The 27,342-nt window shown below is 42.6% G+C and overlaps 1 protein-coding gene across 1 annotated transcript in view; it reads right to left on the bottom strand.

Annotated features, from left to right (window-relative positions):
* Positions 1-590: 590 nt before the first annotated feature.
* Positions 591-27,342, bottom strand: part of Slco5a1 (solute carrier organic anion transporter family member 5A1) — an 80,308-nt gene continuing 53,556 nt past the window's right edge. Inside the window, exons 5-10 of the mRNA XM_051196996.1 lie at positions 20,600-20,764; positions 13,987-14,185; positions 7,594-7,753; positions 5,112-5,353; positions 2,933-2,997; positions 591-1,580 (exon numbers count right to left, since the gene is read on the bottom strand). Coding sequence (XP_051052953.1) covers positions 1,120-1,580; positions 2,933-2,997; positions 5,112-5,353; positions 7,594-7,753; positions 13,987-14,185; positions 20,600-20,764 — 1,292 coding nt within the window. The 3' untranslated portion in view covers positions 591-1,119. The remainder of the gene's footprint in view (positions 1,581-2,932; positions 2,998-5,111; positions 5,354-7,593; positions 7,754-13,986; positions 14,186-20,599; positions 20,765-27,342) is intronic.

Genomic DNA, 27,342 nt, shown 5'->3' with positions numbered 1-27,342 from the left:
TTCATATCCCAGGTACAGTCTTCCTGACTGAATTACTCATTTTCTGAAGCAACCTATTTTTCTCTTCGGAAAAAAAAAATCAGTAGAGATTTGCCAGTATGTTGAGGGTACAAGAGAAAAAAAAAATCTCCATTAGGGAATCAGTCTTACCCTGGGAATTCCTTCATCAACTACTTTCATTCAAGGTAGTAGTAACTCTTAGCTACTTTCAATAGATTCTTCAGAATTGAATTTTGATTTTGACAACCATTTCCTCAGATGAGAAAGCCATTGGGTTCTTCCTTGTTAAGCATTTCAAATTACAGTTTCGAGCCATATTGTTTAGCACTCTAGATTTAAAGCCCTGTATGAAAGAATACTGTAGTTTAAATATTCAAGCTACCAGATGTATGATTTAGCAGCCTCTTGCTCTACCTTATGATGGAGTAAACAGACTAAGAGAAGACTATTTCTTAGGAAATTCTGTGGTCATTCATTACATTGCGTATACAGTTCTTTGAAGCATTTGAGAATTTTCTACCTGATTGATATGTCTGCTATGGCTTAAAATGCTATTACCGGTGCTTTAGGGAAACATTCCGCTTCCTATTATCAAAAACATATCTGCTTTATTCTCTGAAAGCCAAAGGGGCACGCCACACTTGCATTGTTCCAACCCAATTGCATAGTTGAGGCAAATTCAGTTGTGCTTTGGAGCAGAACTCAAAGTAGGTGCTCAAATCTAAAAACTCTGACTTGCACACAAAAAGTCATGGTCAAGTTAACCTTTCCCTGGAGTGCTTTTGCTAACGATATGCATGGTCATAGCCTTTCCCATGGTTAACCATGGATCTCAGGCTTCTACCAAACAGGTGCAGGAGCATTAAATGAATCCAGCAGAAATGGTAGCAGATGTATCTAAGCTCCTCCCTGGACAAAAGAGGGGGAAGACGTTCAGTTTTTTTGAGGTATCCAGCCCCCAATCAATAGTGGCTGTGTATAGGGAGTTATGTTGGTTTGAGGATTGTGTCTGTCGAGGTTTAAAAAAAAGAACGTAAGAAGGCACAGGTGTTTCTCAACTCGCCATAGTCAACTCAACCAACAAAACGTGTCTTCCTTTCCCAGGCTTCAGCAGGCACGCTACACAGCAGCATTGGGGCTCTCGTCTAGCCCGGGGTCTGTAGAGGAACGTATTGCTTCTGAGAAAGGCCCAGGATGAGTCTGTGTGGTGCCTGGGAATCCCTTTTGCAGACCAGTTTCCTCCTGGAGTTCTCCGTGGGTACTGAAGGCGGGGCACGATGTAGTCCGGGCATATTTCTCAGCTTTGTTGGGCTGGCCCACTAGCTCACTCACAGTGCTCAGCGGGAAATCTCTGCACCCCTGCCTCTGCAGTTCGTCCCCTTTGTATTTGATAGAGTACCAGGCCAGGGAAATAAAAATAAAGCCAACAAATTTGAGGCCAGCCGCCAAACCGAAGTAGACAAAACGAAACGACGTCACGTTGTACTCCCAGCAAGACCCCTGCACGCCACATTCCTGCTGCCAGAGCATACAGGTGGTGTCAATCACGGCTCCGAAGTAAATTGGAGTAGGAATGTACGCTGCAGTCATGGGGGGAAAGAGAAACAGAAAGACAAAATAAGAGGAACCAGATTTGTAATTAGCAAGGTTTGTCAAATGCCAAGAGGATGATTTTTATTTAATTGAATTTTCTTAATGATGTTTCCATCTAATTGCAATTAACTTATGAAAATAAACACCAAAGACATAGCGTTTTCCACTTTACAACTCAGACTGTCTTAGTGTTTTTAAGGTTGATAAGAATAGCTATTGCTTTGTATAACCAAGTCCTTCCACCGGACGCTTTTGATAGAATTTTGACAGTGAAACTTCAATAGAGTTGAAAGCTCAAAGAACTGTCTATTATCGTCAACAATGCCAACACAAAATCCTTTCAAACTAAAAATTGGTTCTTGTCCCCCTTAAGTCAGGTTGGGCCCAAACAACAAAACACACCAGGGACTTCTTCCTGCTGGCGGTCACTGTGCTCAGCTTTGGCCTTCAGGCCACCAGCCCTGGCTCACTGCAAGCAATTGCAGGGGGTGTGGATGCTTCAAAGGGGAGGAAGGTGCCATTTAAAGAAATTTCACCCTTCAAAACTGAAATGGGAATTAAAAACACACCAGTTCCCCCTCCCTCCCCCCCCCCCCCGTGTCCCATGGACGATGGTTCTGATGAGTCAGGGGGAGCACCAGCTGAAGAAAATGATAGCCTGGCAGTTAAGGGGAAAAAAGCTTGAGGAAGACACCTGAGGGTCAGTCACACTGATGAAGCAGTGGGCAGCTTCTGAGTCTATTTCCCACGCAGGGTCCCAAGGCTTCACGGAGTGATGCGTTATCTTCACTGATGCACAGGGCTTTCTTTGCAGGTGTGGGAAGCCTCTCTGTGCTTTTGTGGCCTTTCTTTTTTGCCTTTTAAGAGCTTTTCCTCAGAAAACTCTACAGGTGTTCACTTCAATCAACCCAATAAAACAACCCCAAAGCGGTAAGAAACGGGGCGCGTCACTCGGACTATACGTTTCTCTCACGTTGACGCTGGAAAACAGCCAGAGACCAAAGGGCCTTGACCAATGACCAAGGACCAATAACAAGGTCGTTGCAAATGTCTCGGTCTCATATCCCTTACTGCATAAGACTCTGGGCGAATTTTGTACAAGTTTGTATTCAGAGTCAAAAAGAAAGTAACCTGAAGTCCACTTTGTCTTGTCCAATGAGCTAGTCAACTTTCAGTCCAAATCCCAAAAGGCAGAAGTGAAAGTGTCCCTCCACCACAACCCTGTCAAGTTCTACCCGCCCGCCCGGCACCAATGACTCAGCCTGCATTTTTAAAGGGCCATAGCATTTGCCTGCTGCAAAGGGACATGAATGTCACACTGGGGAACCTAGGGACATACCAAGTGTTCGCAACAAAACGAACTGCATCCCCAGCGCGAAGGGCCTTTCCTCGTCTTCCACCGACCTGGAGGGAAGGAGAAGAAAACGATGCTTTAAAACAGCGGCTCCAAGACAATGCAAGGAAAATGGAGATTGCCTTAGGCAGAGCCACACACTAAGATACTTTCCCAAAATATTTCATCCACTAGAATATAGGAACAGTCACCAACCTAGACTCCTTGGGTGAATCACAGACCAGACACGTCTCCTTCAGATTAATTCTGTTTCTGTGTGAATAATGGAGGAGGGGCAAGACTCTTGGCTGAAGAGATGGGAGCTCCTCTAAATGAGCCCCCCATCCCTTCTCCTAAGAAAAACATGCAAACATTTATCCTAACCACTGCAGTCTCTTATCCTCTCTCTCTCTCTCTCTCTCTCTCTCTCTCTCTCTCTCTCTCTCTCTCTCTCTCTCTCTCTGTCAGAATGTTCCAGAATTGAAGAAGATGTATCCAATGAAAACCATACTCAGACTTCCTCCAAGATAGAAGGAAAATGCATGCTCTGGCTCATTCTATGTCGACTTGATACAAGCTAGCATTATCTGAAAGGAGGAAATGAAGAAATTAAGGATCACGAATTTCCTCCCCTACTTGTTTTTGGTCCTGGTGTTTCATCGATAGAAACACTAGCTGAGACTAAGTAAAAACAGAAATGACAAAACACTAGCTGAGACAAAGTAAAAACAGAAATGACAGTTTTTGCTTGCCCTTAATCCCAGTACTCGGGAGGGAGAGAGCCTGGTCTACCGAGCAGGTCCAGGACAGGCTCCAAAGCAATACAGAGAAACCTGATCTCAAAAAACAAACAAAAAAAGAAAAAGAAAAAAAGGAAGGAAGGAAGGAAGGAAGCATACTCACATGCACACGTGTACACACACATAAATGAAAAGCCTGAGAAGTAAGTTTATTCAAGCCACATTTTTGTCCCTAGAATTGATGTTCTAATTCCCACGTGGTTCAAAGACTGGAACCAATTGATTTCGCAATTAAGCAGAGATTAAAAGATCCCCCTTCAGAGATGTGGTGTTAGAAGCCAGTCTCATAAACTGCCGATCTCAATACTTCTGAACATTTGTAAAGTGAGGTGGCCTTATCAAGTCTACTTAACGCTTTTTATAGAATTTCAGAGGAAAAGGGAGTAAGATGTTTTGGATAAGTGACTTTATTAATGAGCCGCACAGTTTCTAGATGATGAAGTACGTTGTGCTTTTTGTCTTAGCCGCAGAGGGTCTAGGCATGGGCTCTCACTGTCTTTTCCTTATATTCTCGATGTCTCCCAGCAATTTGCCAGCTCGGTATGCATGGCTACTCCATCAACATCTACTGAAAGTGAAAAACCAGTAGGCCTTCCATGCCCTGCTTTCTTCTCTTCAGGGAATGTCTATCTCGGCATCCAGAGCATAGAGGGCATATAGGCCACACGCTTGCAGTGAATACGGTGCTTCTAGCCAGGTATCTGGCATTGTGACCTTGGAAAAATCAGAAGAATAAGAACCTCCTCATGTTTTCAATGCACACATCCCTTCTAACCCACAGGACGCTCGATCTCCAGGCTTTACCACAGTATGCTCTCCTATTCTGCCCACCACAGCCTTAAACACAAAGAATAACAGGTAGATCCGAACACAACAGAACAAAAGTAGCATCTATGTCCTCTCCTAGAAAACAAACAAACAAAACCCAACCAGAATCTGCAATGCAGCAATAAACGTGTACCCTGACCAGCTGGAAGCTCACATTTCCAAGTCTATCCTGTCCTTGATTCAGCTCCAGAACTTTATACAATAGTAAAATCAATGGTCTCAGCATTTTGAAATGCAAACCCAGCATAACTCCTCATTGATCCCAGAGGTGTAGCATTAACTTTTCATGAGGCTGGAGGTAATGCCTCTGCAATATTCACGGTCTAGCCACTTTGTCAAACTATTTTCACCCTCTTTGAGGGTCTGGCTTCTTGGAGCAAGCAGAGAGATGGCTTTCAATTCATGATGTCTAACCTCATAGCACAAACACTTCAGACACTTAAAGCACTGGGAAGAAAGTTTGATAAATAACAGGGATAGAGCCCAGATGAAAAGAAGGGAACTCTAGAATAGGCAACGTTTCAGCCATCTTCTTTTCTGTGGGGCGCTGTCCTTACCTGAGCGTCACGATAATAGCTGATGGTTGAGCACAGGCTGTGATGAAGGTGACTATGAAAAGGAAGACTAAGAAGGGGATGAGGGTGTTGCAGGCACGTTTACACTTCCCGGATACAGCATAGCCATTCTCATTGAGATATGTCTTCACAATGACCACTCGGAGCTGACTGCGCTGTCCCACTGTGGGCGGGGTGATCACTTGTCGGCTTTGGACGCAGGCACACTCTGTGTAATTCCGAACCTGAGGAGCAGACAAAGATAAATTTTGTGCCAATCAAAAACAACCTGGAGTTGGAATGTTGACAAAGTAAAAAATGCTAAAAAAAAAAAAAAAAAAAAAAACCCATAGGGCTTTAAGAGCACAATATTGCACACAAACCGCTTGGTTTTCTTAACGGCAATAAGAGGTCAAAGTTCGCCTTAATAATATCAAAGCCTGATAGTCAGACTGTTCAAACCTAAACTTCCCTGTAAAGCTTTAAACACACAATTCTGTGATATTGATATGCCATGTGCTCATTTGGGGTCATAAATACACACAGCTTTGATTGCTATGGAACTTGTAGACTCTCCAGTTAGAGAAGCCCCTAAAGCAGAAGCCATCTTGATTTTTATTAGTGCCCAGCACAAGCTTGATCACACAGTGAGTCCTAAAACAAACATCTGTAAAACCCCTAACACAAGTTGTGATGACAACAAACACGCAGAGTGATGTGACCTAGGCACAATGGCTTCAGGACCAAGGATGATGAACTTCCCTTCGCCTATTCCAGTTTAAACACCGTCTCAGTCCCTTCAACAGTCTGGTGACTTCCATGCGTATGACTGGAGTACTCATCACATCACTCTGGTAGCCTCAGCCCAGCGCTCTGGACTCGGCAGACTCCAGCTGTCTGAAGACCCTGCCATGCCCAATATCACTTGTTCATTTTTCGTAGCACGTATCGTTGGAAACCAGCAGTCTGCTGACCCCGCCCCCTGGGGATGGGCGGGATGCTCATGGCCATGTCGTTTGCTACACCAGTTGCCTGGCTGCAAGTTACCTGGCTGCACAGGGGATTCAGCTATGGATGCTCAAGTTTCCCTTTTAAAGCAAGCCCCCCCTTCCATCTTCTGCTCTCTCTCTCTCTCTCTCCTGCTTTTGATTGGCCACCAGCTCCCCCCCCCCTTTCTTTCCCCTCTACCAGTAAACCCCACGAGGGCACTGAGTCTTCTGTTTGTGTTTCATAAGCAATAATTGTAGAAAAGAACAACACGTATCTATGAATCCTTATTGATGTGAGACATGCCATTGGAGACTGAAGACAGAGGAGCAAAGGAGACTAAATCTTCTCCAGTAACTTCCCAGACTTCCATTGAACGCAAAGTCAATGATGAAAAGGAAACCCATCTTGGCGGTGTTCGTTCAGTACCCAAGCAAGCTAACAAATAGTGATATGGTCAATCATCTCTTTGCCTGTTATCTTCTTACTGAATGGCAATTCAGTTCTCATGGTGACTGCTTAAAACAGTATTAAGAACACATTGGTAGGGGGTTGACCATTTAAGCGGGAAAGACTTCCAATCTCAATAATAATAATAATAATAACAACAACAACAACAACAACCAACAGTGCCCAGGAGATCTCGCTCACTGCCATACAACACTGCATGGATCACTGCTAAGAAACAATATCATGAGCTCAATAGGGCCACACTCCAGAACTCATCAACTATGTCATAATCACTTCCAACTTACCCTCTGCTTTCAAACTCAGAAAACAAAAGTGGTACCTCTAAACTCCAAACGGTATAGTCTCTAGAATCTGCACAGAACAGGCAAATGCACTTCAGCCTTTAAATTAGGGCAATCGCCTCCAATCTGTTCTCGTGCCAACAGCCAAACTGGGCCCAGTAAAGAATAGCGTGGAATATGAAAACATTCTCCCACAGTATTAAAGCCTATTTATAATTCACAGGGAAGAGAATTCTCAAAATAGACTATTCTTCGGCTGACAGAAATATCTTTACTCTGAGTAAGGGGTGGGGGAGGGTGAACTGAGGGAGTGTCTTATGAAAAATGGCCATCACCCATCTTCACAGACACCAGTTAGAGGACCAGCCTCCACAGTCTCTCCTCTCTCTTTTCAGCACTCACGCTACTCACCTTGACCTTCAAACCTGTTACAAAGACCCTGCCAGAGAAACAAATGGGAAGCCCGGAGTCCAGCCTTGTCAAGCTTCCCTGAGCTGGCACAGACAAAGCGGGAGCCAGCTGGTGAGGGCCTTCTGGTCCTCTGTCTACCCCAGATTCTCTCAGCAGCTCTGGCAATGGTGATAGCTCCTGCACAATCCGCCTCTCATGACGTGTTTTTCAGAGGCTCGTGGAGGGCAATTTGGAGCCTCATGAACAAGTCATCATGGAAGCTTGTGAGTCTCAACACATCCTCGTTTCAGGGCGTTGGCTTAACAGTAGAAGAGAGAGTTGTGGAGTATACTCACCCCAGTGCTGAGATTGCCACTGTTAACACAGCCAGCCAGGCACGGGTTAAAGTATGTGATCCCATCTGACCCACAGACTGGCTCATATTCGTGTATTTTACAACCACAATTAACATTGCAGCTCCCTGTCAGATTCCTATGGGGCATGGTCAGAGAAGGTCTGAGAGAGACAGACAGACAGAGAGAGAGAGAATGAAAAAATCAAGCAAAACAGAATAAAACTAAACGTAACATTCTTGATAACAAGTGAATTTACTTGAGACAATACTCCCATGAATCAAATTTGTGCTACCATGAAGTAGTCACCCTCTATAACTATTACCTTAAACTTACAACAAAATGTAATATAATGTTTCTGCTTTCATTAGAATAAATGAAATTGGTTTAAAATCAAATTATCTGTCCTGCCTCAGTCTCACTAAACACTTTGATTCAATAGACTAAGTCTAGTGACTTGGACACTCACTGAACTCCTCACTGGGAAATACTTAGTTCTGTGTCTTAACAGATATGGATTGATTTATTTCATTTGATTTTATTTGGAGACCTGCTTGGGATTGAACCCAGCAATTCATGTACACAAAGCCTGAAGTCTAGCACTAAGCCATATACCCCACCTTAGTTTATTTTTATTTATATACAATACTTACACAAATTTGTGAGGTATATGTGCTATTTCAATACACACATATATATTACATAAGGAACCAATCAGATTAATTACCATATCTGGCATCTCAAAATTGAGTTTTTGAACTATAAAGTGGAGAAAAAGATTCACTAGTGAATCGTTTAACCATTGTGAGCCTACAGACATGAAATCCATCCACCAGCCACAGTTAACCAGTGTGGGCTCTGTTCATCAAAGACTTGGACTGTTCTAGAATGATTTACCAAAGGAATACAATAATCCTAAAAAACTAAAAGGAAGTTGTTTGCCAAGGATGGGAACCCTGCCACCAGTTTGACAGAAATAACCAAAGTAGAAAGATTAAGCAGATATCACTAGAAATACCCAGATGCAATTCACATGGTGGGCAAACTCCCCCATGACGTCACACTGCCAGATTCAAAGAAATGATGCAATATGAAAGCTCAAGGAAAATTCACTCCAAGTGTAAACATAAAAGGAGAAATGTGACATGAAAAGGAACAAAAAAAATGGGGACAGGGTGTGGAACAGCCTTGAAAAGGGGACAAGCAGGTTCTGGGCGGGGCACACATTAGCATGGTATGTAAGAACACAGTTAGGCTCCATGGAGGACACACATACCAGCACTTGTATCTTATCAGCCCTACCTCAAAGTCTGAACCAGCCTTCGTTATGTAACGGGCACCTCATGGTCTCTATACTTCAAAGAGAAGTCCCTAAACCTTCTTTAGTCTTAGGTTAATCCCCAATAAAATACGGAACTGGGGATCCATGTATATTGTACTCATTTCACATGAACTAAAGGAATATGATTAACACAGCAAAAAAAAAGTTTCTGGAGCAGAAAACACTAAAAACATAGGGGAAATGTTCTCTCTGTCTCTGTATCTTTATCTCCTGTGTGTCTGTTTCTGTCTGTCTCTGTGTCTTTCTTTCTCCTGTATCTCTCTGTCTCTTAATTGCTTCATCTCCTCAATATATTTTATCCTCTAGAAAACTACAATTAGAATATATCTTTAAATTCCATCAAATTTTTTTGGCTTCCCAGTAAATTCTGTTTGGGGTTATTAAAGCTGTACAACTCCTAGGTGAAAATTCTTGTCTGTCATCTCATCACTTAAAATCAGCGTTAGCAGAGGTCTACTTCTCTCCATGTCTTTGCAGTTACCCATTTGTTCTTGATGAGAACTTTCTTACTATTGCTTTTATCCACAAGGAAATTGAAAGTCTGAGAAGGTAACACAGCTAGTAGGATCCAGGAATGGATTTCAGTCAGTCCAGCTTTATCTCCACTATGTCTCCCTACCCTTATACTAGCGGGTGAGCTCTGTGTAACTGTCCACAGATGTGCATCTTTGGGCAGGAGTCTACTCCCTAAAGAAAGATCCAACACCACTTCCATGCTCTCAGCTTCCCGAAACCCTAAGAATTAAAATTAGAAATATCCGACTTTAAGTGTGGCTTCAAACTCACAAACACAGTGAACTTTAGATGTTTTGCCTGCTACACTGTGATCAAGACATCCCCACTATGTGGTTGTCCTGTCCAGTGGTCACTGGCCCTTTTTCAAACACTTGGCAGCTGGAAAAAGTTTCTTCCAGTCACTGAAGTCACAAGAGCAGAAGAGGACATGAAGATGAAGTAATAGGTTTGACCGAAAGCTCAAAGAGATAACACCTGATAGAAAAAAGATAATAAAGGCAGGGCTATTAAGGGATGTATCAAGAGACTTGGAAATGTAGTTGGCCATCAAATTTAAACGACTTTTAGAAACTATTTGAAGGTAGAGTGGGGTAGGTGGTCAGCCCCATGTAATGTGTTCCTTTAAAGTCTTAAGCCAACTCCTTTGACTATAAGACAATCAAGACGCAGCTGTGATGAATATAAGTCACTAGCCACAGAGAGCAAGCTTCTTAATTAAATGCAGGGGAAATACGGGTGTAGGAAATGTAATTGCTTGAACTGAGAATGGACCAGGCTAGAGATCCTGGGATCTCTCATAGTGGAAGAACATCAGCTTCTTAAGTCTGAGGCTCCTTTTACATTTTCTTTTTACTTTATTATGGCTAGAACACCTTAACGTTAGATCTAACTGCTGAACTTGAGGGGCACTGGTTAATGGACACACTAAATAGATGCTCTACTAGGACATACCTTCAACCTATCACTTAAAATTGTAAGTGTCCTCTCCTTTATTTATCTCTTTAACTTAATTTATAGAATATAACATTACAATGTGCGCTGGGCATGATGGTACACGCCTTTACTCCTAGCATGGGGCAGAGGCGAGTGGATCTCTGTGAGTTCAAGGTCAGCCTCGTTGCCATAGCATGTTCCAGACAAGGCAGAGCTACACAAAGAGACCCCCATCTTTGAAAGAGAAAGATGTGTCATCGGAGGCCTGCCCCTTAGCAGAACAGAAGAGGTGTGGATTGAGGGCAGAAGGGAGGGAGAAGGGAAAACTGAGATCAGAATGTAAAATAAATAAATACATTACATTTTAAAAAGAGAAAGATGTGTAAGTCTAAATACCAGACAGAAAACTAAAGTTACTTAGGTAACCAATCACACACTATTGAGCAAGTTGTACTCTGAGAAAGAAAACCAACCAAGGCAGCAAGGCTCTCTCTCACTCTACCTACACTCTGACAATGGCATGCCAAAGAGACCCTGCCATTCAAAACTGTTCATTCTATCCATTCTTGCACAATCTTCCTAGAAACAGGTGAAAAGCCAGAGAAGTTCTCCATGTAAACTGAGTTTCTTTTGCTAATTCACAAATGTCACTGGAATCAGTATGCAAAGTACTGGCATACCTAAATCCCTGCTGCAGTGCCCAGTACCTGAATAGGATGGTCATTCTTGATCACAGTCAGGTGAGGGGTATCAAACTTGTGAATTTAGAAAACTAAGATGTATATTTATATGGATTTCTTGCTAGATTCAGCAACATGGAGTAACATTCCTGTGCACAGGCAGAGGCCTGGCATCCACTTGCATTCTAGGAGAGTAAGGTAGAGTTGCTTTGCATGATCTCAAGTAATCCTCATCATAAGAACAATTCACATTTGTTAAACAATAGCTGAATGCTCTCAGCTGGAGGCTGGAAAAAGGAGGAGAGGACTACTTTCTCCCTTTTGTGTTATTTTAATCTTTCAACATGCTGAGATTGACGCTTGCCTTGATTTTCCATAGGAGAGAGCAAAGATCCAACAATATTGGCTCGTTTGTGTATGTTGGTGCAGGGTGTCCCACAGCTAGAAGACAGTGACGTTAACACTTGCCTTTGGAAATAATACTATTTTAGATAGGACAGCTTGGGTGGAAAGTGGGTTAGAAACCTCATTTCCTCACTAACCTGCCCACTAAGAAAAACAAAAATGAAGATAAGATTTAAAAAAAAAAAAAAGACTTGAGGAAAGGGGATTAAGAAGTAAAGAAAGAACTATCATTATGAATTTCGAGGAAGGAAGCTGACTGTGACTAAGAGGATGGATTGTTCAGCAAAAATGAGAGCCTGCTAAGGCTGGAACTCATAAATTTGTTATGAAGCCAATCAGCACAATTACGTAATTTCCCCCGGCATTGCTAGGGGACGAGGAGCAGTTGATTTGAGGTTGGCAGACAGAGTAATACTCAGCAAGGAAGGGCTTTAGAAGACTTGAGGGGGGTGTTAGTTCCAAAGCAGGCAGAATACAGAGTCTGGCTTCCAGGCCTTCTAAAAATACATTTCAAATCAAAATGGACCACAGTCAAAGGGAATAAAGCCCCATAGATAGATTGAAGAAATAGAGTGACACCAAGCTTCATGACAATTGCAAGCAGACAGCAGTGAGTCTGTGGGACTTAGAGTCTTGCAGAAATTCCTTCAGACAGGCTGGCTCTTAGTCTAAAGGAACCAAGACTCTAAGTTCAAAGTCACCAGCTATGCTGGGAGGAAACATGACCTGTGGAGGGCCACGATGGGTCCCCACCCAGGGAGATACGCCATGAGCAGACTCTCATTTGTATTCTCAGCATCAGCTCCAATCCAGAGCCCCAAAAATCAGCACAGAGTTTTGTTCTGAAGAAAACTATAAGAAATTTAAGAAATTAAACTTCTACTCTAGATGTTGGCCACTCATTCTTGTATTGAGGATGGCAGAGGAAGCAGATACAGCCTGAGAGATGCTAGCCTGGGTGCAGTCAGTCTGGAAAGTTCATTGTAAGTAAATGAAGCAGGGGGCAGAGGGTGGGGCTTTAAAATTAGATACAAATACTCAAGGCACTAAAGTAGAGAAAAAGTTCTTACCATAAGTACAAAGAGACCTAAAGAGACCTTACTCTCTAAAACACCAGGATGCCAAGAAAGGGGGCAATCAAAATTCAACAAGAAAAAAGTTATCCTCAAAAGTTTAAAAATAAAATTATATGAAGAATAGAAAGCAAGGCGTTTGAAAAGGCTTTCTGAGTAAACCATACAAACTTACGAAATACGACAGGATGAGATAACACACAGAAACCAGTCCAGAAACTCCAACTGGAGAATAGCAAGTATCTTAGGGTTAGCAAGTTGAGGAGGTTAGAGTAAGAATGGCCCCCTTAAGCTCATTTATTTGAATGCTTACTAACAGGGAATGGCACTGTTTGAAAGGATTAGAAGGACTAAGAGGTATGGACTTGTTGTTTGTCACTTGAGGAAGGCTTTGACGTTTCAAAACCCTATGCCAAGCCCAGAATCTCTTTATCTCTCTCTCCCTCCCTCTGTCTATATATCTATCGGTCTGTCTGTCTGTCTATGGATCAAGGTATAGTACTCAGCTACTATTCCAATGTCTACCTGCATGCCACCACGATGATAATGATGGACCAAATCTCTGAAACTCTAAATAATCTCCAAATTAAATGCTTTCTCTAATAATAGTTGCTTGGAAGTAGTGTCTCTTCACAGCAATAGAACAGTGACTAAAATAGAAGTTGGTATCAGGAACTGAGTTATGTCTGTGACAGGCCTCACATGCTGTTTGTTGTAGGAATACGGAAGCCTTTGAGGCTGGAAATATGAAGTATTCTTGGACATCAGACATGGAGGTGTAGGATTTAGAGTTTTCCCTGATGGGTTTTGGTCTTGCTTTGGTCCAAAGTTTCCTCATTATGCTTCTTTTCCTTCCTTTTGAAATGATAATGTGCATTTGTGCCACATATGTGTTCTGCTTTTTTATTTTGAGTTTACAGGAAATTACAGTTAAGGGATTGCCATGAGTCTCAGAGGAATCTCTCTGCCTATGAGTCAGGATTGAGTTCTCAGCAGCTGACTATCTGTCATCATGCTCCCTGTCCACAGTAATAGCTAACTAAACCTCTGAAACTGTAAGCAAGCCCCAGTTAAATGCATTATCTTATAATAGTTGCTTTGGTCATGCTGTCTCTTCACAGCAATAGAACAGTGATTAAGGCAGAGGCAAAAAATGGAACAACTTACTCAGGTAAACAGAACAGAACAACATTTTAATTAATACAATAATCGTCCCCTTATCTCCTTTAATTAAAATGCCATGGCAGTCACTGTGTGAGGATGAAAATGGACACAGACAAAGGTCACAGATACCGTGTGGCCTCCACCCTACGGGACTTCGAACTCCAGTTGCAGAGACAAAACACATAAAGCAGGTGGAAGGCAAAGAGTGTGGGCCGGGTGTGGAGCCATACAGAGCTTGGCACTTCTACCCTGCCGATGCAGGATGCTCCTCTGAGGTACTTACCCTGTTGTATAAGGGATGTTTATACCGCCTAGGTTAATGCTTTCACATCCAACAATAAACAGTGTTGAAAAGCACAGCAAAGACACCCCGCTGCAGATCATTGCTAGTTTTGCGGATTCTCTGGCACCGAGCTTCAACTTTTTTATAATGTAGCCTCCCAGGACAATGCCAACACCAGCACTGGGGACAATGATGACACCTGGGGAGAGGAGGAAGAGGGCGTTAGTGTGTACTGGTGTCAGCTTCTATTTGTCTCCTCCAATTGTTCTGTCTCCGTTTGCTCATTACCATAAGGGTAAAGAGTAAGAATTGCTCTAATCCACAAAGACTCGGTGTGTGATTTTACAGTATGCTACTTTCAACACACATCGACAAAGGAGTCAAATCCAGAAGATACAAATCCAAAAGGTAAAAACCTTTTACAAAGCAATAATGTAAAGGCAAATAATTGGTGAGAAAGGTAAACAGACTTTCAATTGGCTCTCTACCAGAGAGAAAATCCAAATGTCCCAAGCAAACGGAAGAAACATAAACATTTTACACTTTGGTAATGAGACATGTTGGTCAAGATAAAAGTGCTGGAAACTCAGCAATGGAGGATGGGAAACAGTAGGAGCAACTTTGAAAAGCAGTTTTTCATTACCTGGTATAAACGAAAGCAAACACTTTGCAACTTCTGTCCCAGTCTACCCCGAAAGAAACTCATGGTATATATTAACCATCCCAATAGCCCCCAACTGAAAACAAACCAAACAGCCCATAATACACACATTATGCGTGAAACGTTTCTATCACGAAGCACTATATGGTAGCACGTGTAATCAAACACATGTAAAGTGGATGACACTGGAAAATAAAAAAAAACTGCAACAAAATATGCTCGTGTTCACACCTGCATTGAGTTCAAGAACCAGGAGAACTAGACCGTAATGTTCTAGGATTCACACACACGTAGCATGAATAGAGGATAACGTATAAAGGAACGTAGTTACCATGAAACCCAATGAGTGGTTCAGAACAGAGGGATTCCCATAGCACTGAAAATGCCCTGTTCCACAAAGTGGGTCATGGTTACTCCCACAGCCCGAATGCTTATGTCTCCCTGAATTCATATGTTAAAATCCTAACCCCCAAAATTTTGATGTTAGGAGAGTGGACACCACATGAATAGAATTAGTCCCTAATTAAAGAGACCTGAGCATTCCCTGTTCTTGCCATCATATACGGGTGCAGTGAAAATGTCCCATCTATGAGAAACAGACCTTCACCAGACACCAAATCTGCCAACACCTTGATTTTGGGATCCTTGCCTGAAGAACTATGAGAAGCCAAACCCTCATGCTCATAACCACTCCGTGCATGGCAATCTTGTTACATCAGTCTGAATGGACTAAGCAAGTCTTATACTTATTCCATATCTCTAGAATTTTGACCACTGAACTACTGGATGTGTTATATATACTGCATTGTAGAACAATAAAGAGATGGGGGTTGGAGAGATGGCTCAGCGGTTAAGAGCATGGAACTCTTCTTGCAGAGGACCCAAGTTTAATCCCCAGCACTCACAATGGGCAGCCCACAAACACCTGGAACACTAGCTCCAGGGAGCTGCGGCTCTGTGAACCATCATGGGCACCTGCATCCACACGCATGAATGAACACACTTAAAACTAATAATAAAATAAATCTTTATTTAAAAAATGAAAAAGACACAGAATACCACCCCCGGACCCCACCCCCAGCCTTACACACTAAATGAGAGGCATGCAAGCCAATAGGAAATCTCAGTAAAACAATTCTACAAGGTTCTGGGAAAACACAGGGAAGGCGTAAGCTGAGTCTTCCCTGGGACAGTCCAGGGGGAGTTCTCACAGTGCCGGTTCTCAGCTGATACTCAATAGAAGAAGCACAGAGAACACACTCTGAACAAAGGAAAGGCAGGCAGAGGCATGAGGTCGTGGCACTTCAAAATACCAAGAGTGTGCAATGCAAGATGGTGGGAGTTGATGGGGTACAGGAAGAGAGGTTAGGAAAAATGAGACCATACGAGTCCAGGAAAGAAACTCGGATTAAATATCTGAGCAATGAGAGGCCACTGGAGAATTCTGAGCTGGGTCAGTTGAGAGTTACGTGTTCTGAAGACCATTGCTGGCGTGAGATACAGGATAGCGTTGATGGAGTGAGAACTTGAATCTGAAGTGGTCAGAAGCATAATTACAAGGGGCCAGGTGAGCCACGGGAAAGCACCTCACTGACAGCAAAATACATTAAATAAGGAGCCTGGGAGAGCAGGATAAAGCTAGTGCGTGGTACTCAGGTAGAGCAGAGGTCTGAATAGAAGGACGATGTGTAGACAGCAGCTTAGCTACCTCTGCTGCAGACACGAGCTGCGGGATCTGAAGAAGCAGGCGGAGGCCTCTCACTGGGGCACCCAGGGCTATAAGCAGAGCCATGCTGAGAGATGTGTTCCAGCTCGATCTGAGAGGTCGGATGTTCTCAGAAGATACAGTGAGGAAAGGAGGAAGCTGTCTGAAGAGAGCTGGTGCTAATGGGTTGTGGCAGAGATGAACCCATAAAAGAAGCTGAAACCAGACAGAGGCAAGGGGAAAGGCAGAGGAGAATGCGGTCATAGGGGACTGAATGTAACCAGGAGGTCATGAACAGGCAGGTGCCCACATTTCATGTGGGAATGGTTGCCATGGACGTCTAAGCAGATATGGTTCTGGACCATCTTGGGGCTGGTGGCCCAGTCTCTCCATCACTACCACATCACCATCTTGCTCTCTCTAACGATTCCACTCCATCGTGAAGGGAGATACAAAAAATCAGGTCCTCCGGGCTGAAGTCACTGACCCGCTTCCAACCGTCTGAACTTAATTTCACGTTCTCTCCTGATACCCCCATTCCCTTTCCTGAGACCACAGACACCAAAGAACCAACACCCTATCCCACAGTGCCCTAGGTGTAGCCTCTGCCTGATACCACATCTTGTCTAGCCCTCAAGGGGACAGTTCTGTGGTCTCTAAACTCCTAATCCACGTGCTCCCCTGGGAGCATGATACCTAGAACTCAGGGTTGGGGTGCATCAGGCTGTTCTTGTGTGTGCAGGAGAGCGTGAAGGGACAGAATGGGGTGTGGAAGAATGGACATGCTCTTTGCTCCCAGCCCAGGATCCAAAGGCCTAAGTTCCTGTGGAAGAGATCCATGCAATTGCTGGTGTCTGAGAAGTCCAAATAAGACAAAACCCTGCCCCGCCACCTGCAAGATGTATGTCCTTGATAAGTTTCTGAACATTTGGAGAACTCAGATTTTCCCCCTGCTGTAAAATGTGCATGATAATAATGCCATCCTTGTAGAATTGTGAGGAGCAAATGAGTTAGGACATAACAAGACCAGAGAGTGGAGTCCGATCCAGCATACTCACTCAGTAAACACTGGGCTGTCATGACCATCACCATTTCCTAAAATTGTGTGTGTGTGTGTGTGTGTGTGTGTGTGTGTGTATGAGAGAGAGAGAGAGAGAGAGAGAGAGAGAGAGCTCATGCCACAGTGCACGTGTAGAGGGCAGAGAACAATTTGTGGAAATTGATTCTCTCCATGCACCCTATGGGTCCCAGGGATCAAACTCAGATCCTCAGGATTGGATACAAACACCTTTACCCACAGAGTCATTTCACCAGCCCATCATCACTATCACTTTAAGCACTGTGAATACTGCTGGGATATGCTTAATATTAATGAATTGGATATGTTTGCAGAAACATACTAGTGATGGGAGATGTCATTCTGTAAATATGTTTCTCTTATTGGTTAATGAATAAAGCCCTGTTGGTCAATAGGAGAGCAACCTAGGTGGGACTAGGAGAGAAAGAAGATTCAGAGATAGATAGAGGGGGAGATTCAACATGTAGGACTAAGAGAGAAGAACTCTGAACCCTTTCTCCAGTAAGATAAGACCATGTGGAAATACTTAGATTGATAGAAATGGGTTAATATTTAAGACAGAGCTAGCCAATATGAAATGCTAATAACAGGCCAACAGCTTTATATCTAATACAGCGTCTCTGTGTTATTTCGGGCTGGCGTGGTTCTGGGACCACGCCTGTGGGAAAACATGCCAGGGATCATGAGGACCACTGAGGTTGTGCAGAGGGATGCTTGGTGCCCAAAGATTACACAGCAGACCCATGCTGTGCCAGGAGACAGGGTCAGTGCCACAGTGGGCACAGGCCTAATCTGGGGACAGTGTCAGCGCTGAGCAGGCTGTGACAAGCAGCTACCAGACACTGTCCAACCTCCGGAGCGTCAGCCTCATCCCCACCTACACTTGAAGGACCAGTCACCGGAGCTGCAGCACCTCCTGCACCTGGAGGAGTGACCACCGGAGGCGTAGCCCCAGCTACCCTGACAACACAGATCGTCTGAGCCTTGGAACCATTTACACCTGGAGGAGCAATCGCCACAGGCTCAGCTCTGCCTGCACCTGAAGGAGCTTTCAACCGAGCCACAGCTCCCAACCACACCAATTGAAGGAAAGGGGATAGAAACAAAGAAAACAATACACAGAATCAATGAGACAGAGAGTTGGTTCTTCGAGAAAACCAACAAGACACACAAACCTTTATCCAAACTGACCAAAGGACAGAGAGAGACTGTGCCAACGTGAGAAGGACTGGCTGCGGTTTTGAAACGGACGGAGGACTGCTGTTGGCAAAGGGTGGATCCTGGTGGACGCTGCACCAGAATAGAATCCCGCTTAGTCACGTGCCTTGTCTCATCCTGGAGTTACAGCGTGAGCTAAAGGAGAAACGGCCTCTGAGAGCTAGCTTCATTTAGACCAGTGTCTCTACCCTACTGCTGGAAAGTTCCACACCCAACCTCCAGCTCCCACTGAACGTCTCCCTCTGGTTTTCCTCGTAAAATTGTCTAGCTAGCCTCTTCCTTACAGGTACATAAAGAGATGGCCCCATCCAATTCACTTCAGCTGCAACCTGCCCTGGAGACCTGGGAGAAACCCGTACACACACACGGAGGACCATGGGATTGATTACCTACACAGCTCTGGGCTTACTAGTGTAGTTGGACTAGGAACGTACCACACGACTGAATCCCTGCATTTAACCACAAGAAAACTAAGCGTTGGAAAGAGGCTTCTGTGAGATGTGATGGCTCACACAGATAATCTCTGCATGTAGAGGCTGAGGCAGTGGGATCATGAGTTCTAGGCCATCCTAGGCTGCACACACACACACACACACACACACACACACACACACACACACCAATGATAGCATGATGAGAAAACAAAAGGTTGAGTTCCACCGTCTCCCTCTAGGAGCCCCCCAGTGTGTGCTGGCACAGGGAAGGCGACTGGAATGCAGATGATGCAGGGAGCAGCACCCTGTAGCACTTTAACACAGCAAGCCCCTTCTTCCTGTTCACACCTCTTCACCCTGAGACTTAGCAAAGGGAATGTGTGAAAGGATCCCAGCTTTTGAATGTGCTCCCAGCAGCTAGCTCCTGGCTCACTGTTCAGTGAAGGCCAGTCTAAGAGTTAGACTAAGAGGGGGGGGGGGGCTTCCGTTTTCTGTTAGCCAACCTGACAGAAACACGATCTGCGGCTGTCACATCAACGCCGGAAAGCAGTTTTGAAAGCAAGAGACAGCAAGCACATTTTAACTCACACATTACAGCAGGGCACAGCAATGTATTATTTATTCAACAATTTACAACCGTGGACACACAGCCAGTCTTTCTGCCTTTCCAGACACACGATGCAGCAAACAGAGTGGCTACCAGATGAGCAAACAGGTATTTCAAGTCAATTGCTCTTTTTTGACTGATTTTTTTTTTCTGCTCATTTTTAGATAATTCAAGCTTGCTGGGTTTAAATGCAGAAATAAGAAAAGGTAGAAAGTGAAGCTATGTGAAAATCTACTATCATTCAAAAATACTTAATTATTCTTTGTTGAAAAATTAAGCTTTCTGCAGATTGACCATCGTTTATATCACTAAGGAAGGATTTAGAATATTATATAACGATGTAATCCCCCTAATGTATGAGAATTAGTTTACCCACATTGCTAAGTATCTTATTTACTATCAAACAAGGTTTGAATGCTAAGTCCTACAAGTACACATACCTAAGACTTCTAAAACCTCAGCTGGACTAGACCTAAAACATCTAAAATCAAGTATACAAAACATCCCTTAAAGGGCCGTGCATCTCCGGTGATTCTGTTGAAATCTATGTCAGTTTTATGAATGGAAGATGCTGACACCATGGAATCGATGTGGATTTGACATCATCTACTTCACAACATTTCGAGATCCATTTTAAACCCACAAGAAGATCAACACTCATCTGAATCTGAATCTCACTGCTGATAGTATTTTTTTTTTTTATAAAAAACTGAGTTAGAAAATGTGTCACACGAACATACTCGGAGCCTTAGAAAGCACATCCCGGCTTCCCTCACCAGCGTGGAGGCACCAGGAGCTGGATGCACATTTGATGAACACTTGGTGTGAGCCCGGCCTTCCTCCCCGCTCACTCATTTCAGTCCGCGGACACAATAGCCGTGTTCCAAGGAGCCCTGTGGCGGAAGCTTACCAGTGTAGATGCTGGCATTGGAAGCTGGGATACCAAACTGTGACTCGATGAACTTGGGGATGAAGGTAATGAAAGCAGTAACAATGGCACTCTCAGCTGTGTATGACAAACTCACAAAAAGGAATGTCATGTTGCTTAAGATCCTGACAGCTGCTCTCGGTAGGTCTACAAAATGACAAAAATGACACATGAACGTTATAAACAATGGATGGAAAACAAAAGAAAACTGAACTCTTTTTGTTTCTCATGGACTGAAAATAGTCTCGGGCAACAGACAGAAAGCTCTCATGATACCCCCCCCCCTCCCTTTCTCTGTTTTGGATTTTTCAGAGAAGGGTTCCCTGTGTAGCCCTGGCTGTCCTGGAACTCGCTGGGGTCCAGGCTGGCCTTGAACTCACAGAGATCCCACTACCTCTGCTTTCTGAGTGCTGGGATGGTGCCAGCACAGCCCCGCTTCTGATGACATTTAAACCGTCCCTGTCCCTAGAGTTGGGTTTCTTAATTCTCAGACAAGATAATGAAGGAAATAGCATCTGAAATCATACCCAAACACAAGTCTTCATAAGCAGCATCCAGCCTATAAAATTATTTGCATTTTTCATTAATTAAAATACATTTTCTGTTAAGATGCTAAAGGTTCTTTAGTATGAAAATTACCTGTGGTCTAATTCTATGTTATAATTTCCAATTCACCCAGCTACCACTGTTCTGAAAACATGTGTTTCTCTTTTTTAAAACTGGATGTATTATTTACTCTCTCTCTCTCTCTCTCTCTCTCTCTCTGTGTGTGTGTGTGTGTGTGTGTGTGTGTGTGTAAAACAGAGTTTATTCATGTATGTATGTGGGTATGTGGGTACTCTAGGAAGCCAAAAAAGGGTAGTAGACTCTGGCCTGGAGTTACTGGTGATTATGAGTCAGAAAAAGCAGCAGGCTCTCTTTACAGCTGAGCCGTCTCTTAAGTCCAAGATGCATTTCAGAGATGGCATGTCTTTAGTCCCACACTGCAGATGCCCAAAGCAGAGCAACAGGTAGGTGAATTTGGTGTTGTACATCTGATCTTCCAGCCTTGTTTATAAAACAAGAAATAATCACAGCTAAAGAAATTGCAAGCGATGAGAATACCGGGTCAGGCACTCGCAAGTACTTAAACAACAAAAGGCCATGATGTCCCAAGATGAAAGAGCCCAGAGATGAGGCTCAGCAACCCCTGGGCAGCATCTCAGGGAGGAAGACCTCATCCTTCGGTCTGGGCGTTTACTTAACAGAACGTGCTACAGATACAACAACATCATTTATAACGTAAAATGTGGGATGGCTAGATGGTCATAGATGGAAAGTGTTCAAACAAATAGCCACATAACTGAATATGAGGCAGTCACTAAAAACTGAAAGTTAGTTGGGCGTTGGTGGTGCATGCCTTTAATCCTAGCACTCGGGAGGCAGAGCAAGTGGATCTCTGTGAGTTCGAGGCCATCCTGCTCTACACAGCTAGTTCCAGGACAGACTCCAAAGCAATACAGAGAAACCCTGTCTTGAAGAAAGAAAGGAAGGGAAGGAGGGAGGGAGGGAGGGAGGGAGGGAGGGAGGGAGGGAGGGAGGGAGGAAGGAAGGAAGAGTTGTGGGCTGGGGAGACTGGAGAGATGGCCCAGGGGTTAAGAGCACTGGCTGCTCTTCCAGAGGTTCTGAGTCCAATCCCCAACAACCGCAATGTTGTTCATGACTATCTATAGTGGGTCTGATACCCTCTTCTGACATAAAATTATACATGCAGATGCAGTACATAAAAATAAATAAGTTTTAAAAAAAATTAAATAGCTATACGTTCTTGCACAAAGAATTACACAAAGTAAAAATGGGGTACAGAGTTAAAAAAAAAAAGAATTACAAAATGTCGTATTGATAAGAAAGCAAGCTACAGAAACACATAAATATGGACATATAGTCATATTTGAATAAAAACAAAACAAGCCAAAAGAATGCATTCATAGGAGATCAAATGATGATTTCTTAATATGTTAATACTAAATTCTTAAGGACTTAATTTGTGCAATCATGGCAAAGGTTGAGAGGGGAATCAAACAGAATTCTGTACCCTATCAGCTTCTATGTTTTTTATTTTTATAGAATAAACTGATGCACATTTGCATAATCGTGCCGTCGTGGAGAGGATCATCTTGGAAAACACTTATCTCTTATGTTACAACATAGTAAAGCCATTTCCTTATAGTAGCCAACTTTTATTGACACTATAATTCATATCTTCCCACTTACCAGAATCTAAAACTTAGGAAGTAGAAAATATTTGCTCACATCATTTCAAAATGCAATTAAATGTAATTTTCTGGGTCTTATCTAACCTTGTGATGTTTAAGACTTTAAGGGGAAAGCTAATATGCAGAGTTTGACCACTAATGTGGCTAGACACACCAAAGAAAAACAACCGAACTATTTCATACTTTTTCTTGTAAATGTTAAATGAAAATGTCATATCCAAAATTTCAAAGTTGGTAAGTTGAGATTATCAACACCCAAAGACTCTAATTAAGTTTAGTTGGCATATTAAAAGACAAAATATTGAATTTAAAACATCTAGGAAAAAAGGAAAAGCTTAAAACACAAAATGATAATATTTGTGTCATACAAATATTTTAAGTCATATTCATCACCTCAAATTGGGTTTTATTTTTATAATATATTTTTAAGTATGTGTATGTGTGCATATCTATATGGTGGTATGTACACATGAGTACAAGTGCCCTTGGAGACCAGAGGTATCAGAATCCTTTGGAGCTGGAATTATAGGCACTTGTTAGCTGGGAAGCGAATGCTGGTCCTCTACAAGATCTGTATACTCTCACAACCCACTTCGCCATCTCTCCAGCCCCTACATTAGTTTTTCTTTTAAAGACATTTGGTTTTGTAAAATTGTCTTTTAGCATCATGAGTAAGAAAAAAAAAAAAAATATATATATATATATATATATATATATATATATATATGAATGTTCCCTCATCTCATTTTAAACAATTAGTGGATAAATAAATAAATAAAACTAACCATTGTTACTTAAGAAGAATAAACAAAGTTCAGACTTCCAATAAATCTTTTACCCTCCACATCCATTGGCTGGGACTTAGTTCTCTGCCCAAATGTCCTGAAGTAGCCAAAGAATTTAGGGCTAAATTTTTGGATGGTGCCACTGAGTGTTTTTTTTTTTTTTTCACATATAGGGACTACGCTAATAATTACATTGAAGAATTATGGAAATCAGAACATTAACTGCCAGAAAAGGAGTCTTGCTGTATAGAAGGTAGAGATATACAGTAAAGACAGATTCAGATGAAAATAAACCTCTAAAGGTTGACAGTGTGTTTAAAAATATACATAGGTTTGTGAGAGAAAAGAAAACAGGATAGAGTGTTTAAAGAAGAAGAAAGAGAGTAGCTAGGTGTGGTGGCATGTGCCCTTAATCTCAGCACTCCTCGGGAGGCAGAGGCAAGCAGATCGCTGTGATTTCAAGATGAATCTGATGTACAGAGTGTATTTCAGGACAGACAAAAGTCCACAGAGAAACACTGTCTCAGAAAGTGAAAAATGAGAGTAGTAAAAATGAAAAAATACACAGAGAGTCTAGATACTGTATGCTATTGTGTTGTCTTTCAACTGTTTGATTGCTAAGAAAATAGCAACAACTGCTAAAAGAAATGCTGCTGGATTGATCCAATTTACATATTTTTTAAAATGCCTTGACTTCAAAATTTAAGTCTAAGGACAGGTTACTGGGGAAAAGAATTTCTGTTTTTGTTTCCACAGAAAATGTAAAGCTATGGATTCCTTCCAGACTAACATGGTTTGATCAAGCAAGACCCCCCTGAAGTAGTGTCCCAGGTGATCCAACATTCAAATCAGCTGGGACAAGGCAGCCTTGCAGACTACTACAGCTAGGATTTCTACATCTTAGGATCCCCAAAACAGCATTCCCAATCGTCAGGAAGCAGTTTGGAGAAAACAATGCCTATATTCCCAAATATTGTCTATAAATATTTGTTTTCATCTAAATGGGGTTGGTTATAAATGATTAATGACCACAACCAATCTTTTTTTAAAGGTAAAAAGGGGATTATGGTATAGAAATTAATACTTTGTTTTGGAATGGATTTTCATTTATTGGTACAAATTTAAGGTAAATTTTGTGATATGTATATTTCTCCTCTTGTTTAGGCATTGTGTTTGTATAGCTTATTTTAAAATGCAATGTATAATTAAGTACGGATTACAGATAGTTACCTATGATAGCCAAAGCTTATAGTTAGGTTGGTTAGATTTTCTACATATACAGAGATATATTTCAATTGGATAGGCATTCTTCAAACCTTTCAAAGACCTACAGAATATGGCATTTAAAACGGTTTAGGGTTTTTCTTAACAGTGAGGCACAACTGCTCTTGGCAACACCACCTGTGTCAGAAAGGAAGATGGACAACAAAGAAACTAATTATAGAGTTTGCTTCCAATATGACAAGAATAGCCATTTGGGCACGATACTGCTCTTGTTTGGACTGTTTGACTTTATGCTGTATAAACTGGACATGCACGACCCACAGGAAAGTGACTGCTGATACAAGATGGACATTGCTACAGGGATCCTGCTTCATGGAAGAGTCTGCCAGACAGTCTGCAGGACACAGAGAAAAGTGACTGACAAGCTGCCAACACAGGTTGGACAGTTTGAAATTTCCTGCTTTGCTGAGAAGTCATACACTGTGGCCTATGGACCAAAGATAGATGAGCCAATTTACAGAAGAACTTTGGATGGCTATCCAGATAGCAAAATGTCTCTGTCATTTCTAGAGTTTATATACTATCCTTCTGTGTTCTTTGATGGAGTTGAAAACAGATAGTTATGGTTATAGTTTTTCTTAGTTAAGATTAAAGATAAGTTACATATAAGACTTTTGACTCACAATGTTAATGAACTAAATATTGTTAACTATAGTTCTTATTTGATAAATATTTTGTTATATATTGTACTGTGTTAAAGTTAAAGCCCTTTTTTTTATTTAGACAGAAAAGAGAAGATGATGGGAGATGTCATTCTATAAATATGTTTCTCATACTGGTTAATGAATAAAGCACTGTTGACCAATAGAGAACCAAGATAGGTGGGACTAGAAGAGGTGGAGGATTCTGGGAAATGTAGGATGGAATCGTGATGTGATCTCAGGAGAGGATACAAGTCTGGCATTCTCAGTAAGATAAGACCATGTAGAAATACATATGTTAGTAATTATTGATTAATATTTAAGGCAGAAGCTGTGAGTGAGGGGTTACCTTCACCAGGTTCCTCTGGCAGCTGCTGGAAAAGCACACAAGCAGGTCGGGGAGAGGCCGGGGCCAATGTACCAAGCTGTGTTTTCCTTGTGTTCTGGGCAGGCCTCACTGGTCTCTGAGCACAGCTCTCCTTGGGCCCCTCCTCCCATCGCACTCCTTTGCCTACCTGGCCTCCCTCTAGGGATGTTTTTAGCAGCTTCCTGGGAGGGAGGAATTCTAAGAAAATCCAGGATGTCTGCAAGCCACAATATGACCACACACACACACACACACACACACACACACACATCCCCAGCCTTACCATCCACGTGTCTACTACATACACTCAATATACCAAGCATAAGAAACCTGTTCAGTGATTCCAAACGCGTCTATCCTCTGCTCTCTCTCCATTCTCCACCTGGGCTGGTCCACCACCACAGGGCTCCAGAGGCCTGCTCTGGGTCTTGCTGACTCTTCCATGAAATGTTCAGTCTCCTGCCCTCGGTCAGTCCCATCCTCTCTTTATGATTCTTTAGAGACGCCACGGTTCAAATTCAGAGCCCAGGTCACTTTAGGCAGGGCATCCCACTTCTGGGATGCATCTGATCCTTCCTATGAAGGGCACAAGGTACCCACTTTGTGCTTCTCAAGTCTCCCCCAGAGAACTCTGAAGAACCCAGCTCAGTCAATTCATAGCAGCCACAACCAAGTCTGAAGCCTTCTCTGGGGCCTGACCTCACCCCAACCCCAGTGCACTCCCCCAGCACTGGGGCTTCGAGTGGGTGCACACTGCCACACTTGAATCAGCAGGTTCTGGGCATCCAAACTCAGGCCCTTGCGCTTACACAGCAGGCATTTTACTGACGGAGGCATCTCCCCAGACCCTAACATTATCCTTTAATGACCAAAAACTGTTCATTGTAATAACCTGAAACCTTCGATAATCCTTTTAAAATCAACTCATCACCTCAAAGTAACTTTTCTATTTGACTGTTATAAACATAGTGCACACCAACACAGACAAAATTCTAGCCAAAAGAAATTCTGTTTTATGTTAATAATGGCAAATAATTAGGACTAAAAATGGGTTACGAAGGAAAATAAACAACCACCATTTTTTTTTCTATACAGAAAAACGTTGTGTTAAATGGGGAAGGCTTTAAAACTTTAGTCCTCAAACCACAGGAAAATTGATCCACTTAAATATCGTAAGTGTTTATTTCTGTTAAGACTGATGAGATCGATGCTAATCTCTTTGTGGAAAAGCAATGCAGACACGCTGAAAATTTGACTTTCCTTTTTGTGGTGTTTTACAGCAGCCTCATTGTACATAATTTATAAGGGTCTAGAAACATGAGTCAGATTTTCCCAATATTGGCACCAAAATGAGGAAGCAGAAATTAGGAAGTACGGTAGACTTTCTTCAAGC

This window comes from Phodopus roborovskii, unplaced genomic scaffold (assembly GCF_943737965.1).
Source record: "Phodopus roborovskii unplaced genomic scaffold, PHOROB, whole genome shotgun sequence".
NCBI lineage: Eukaryota > Metazoa > Chordata > Mammalia > Rodentia > Cricetidae > Phodopus > Phodopus roborovskii.
This window is presented reverse-complemented; position numbering and strand designations above follow the sequence as displayed.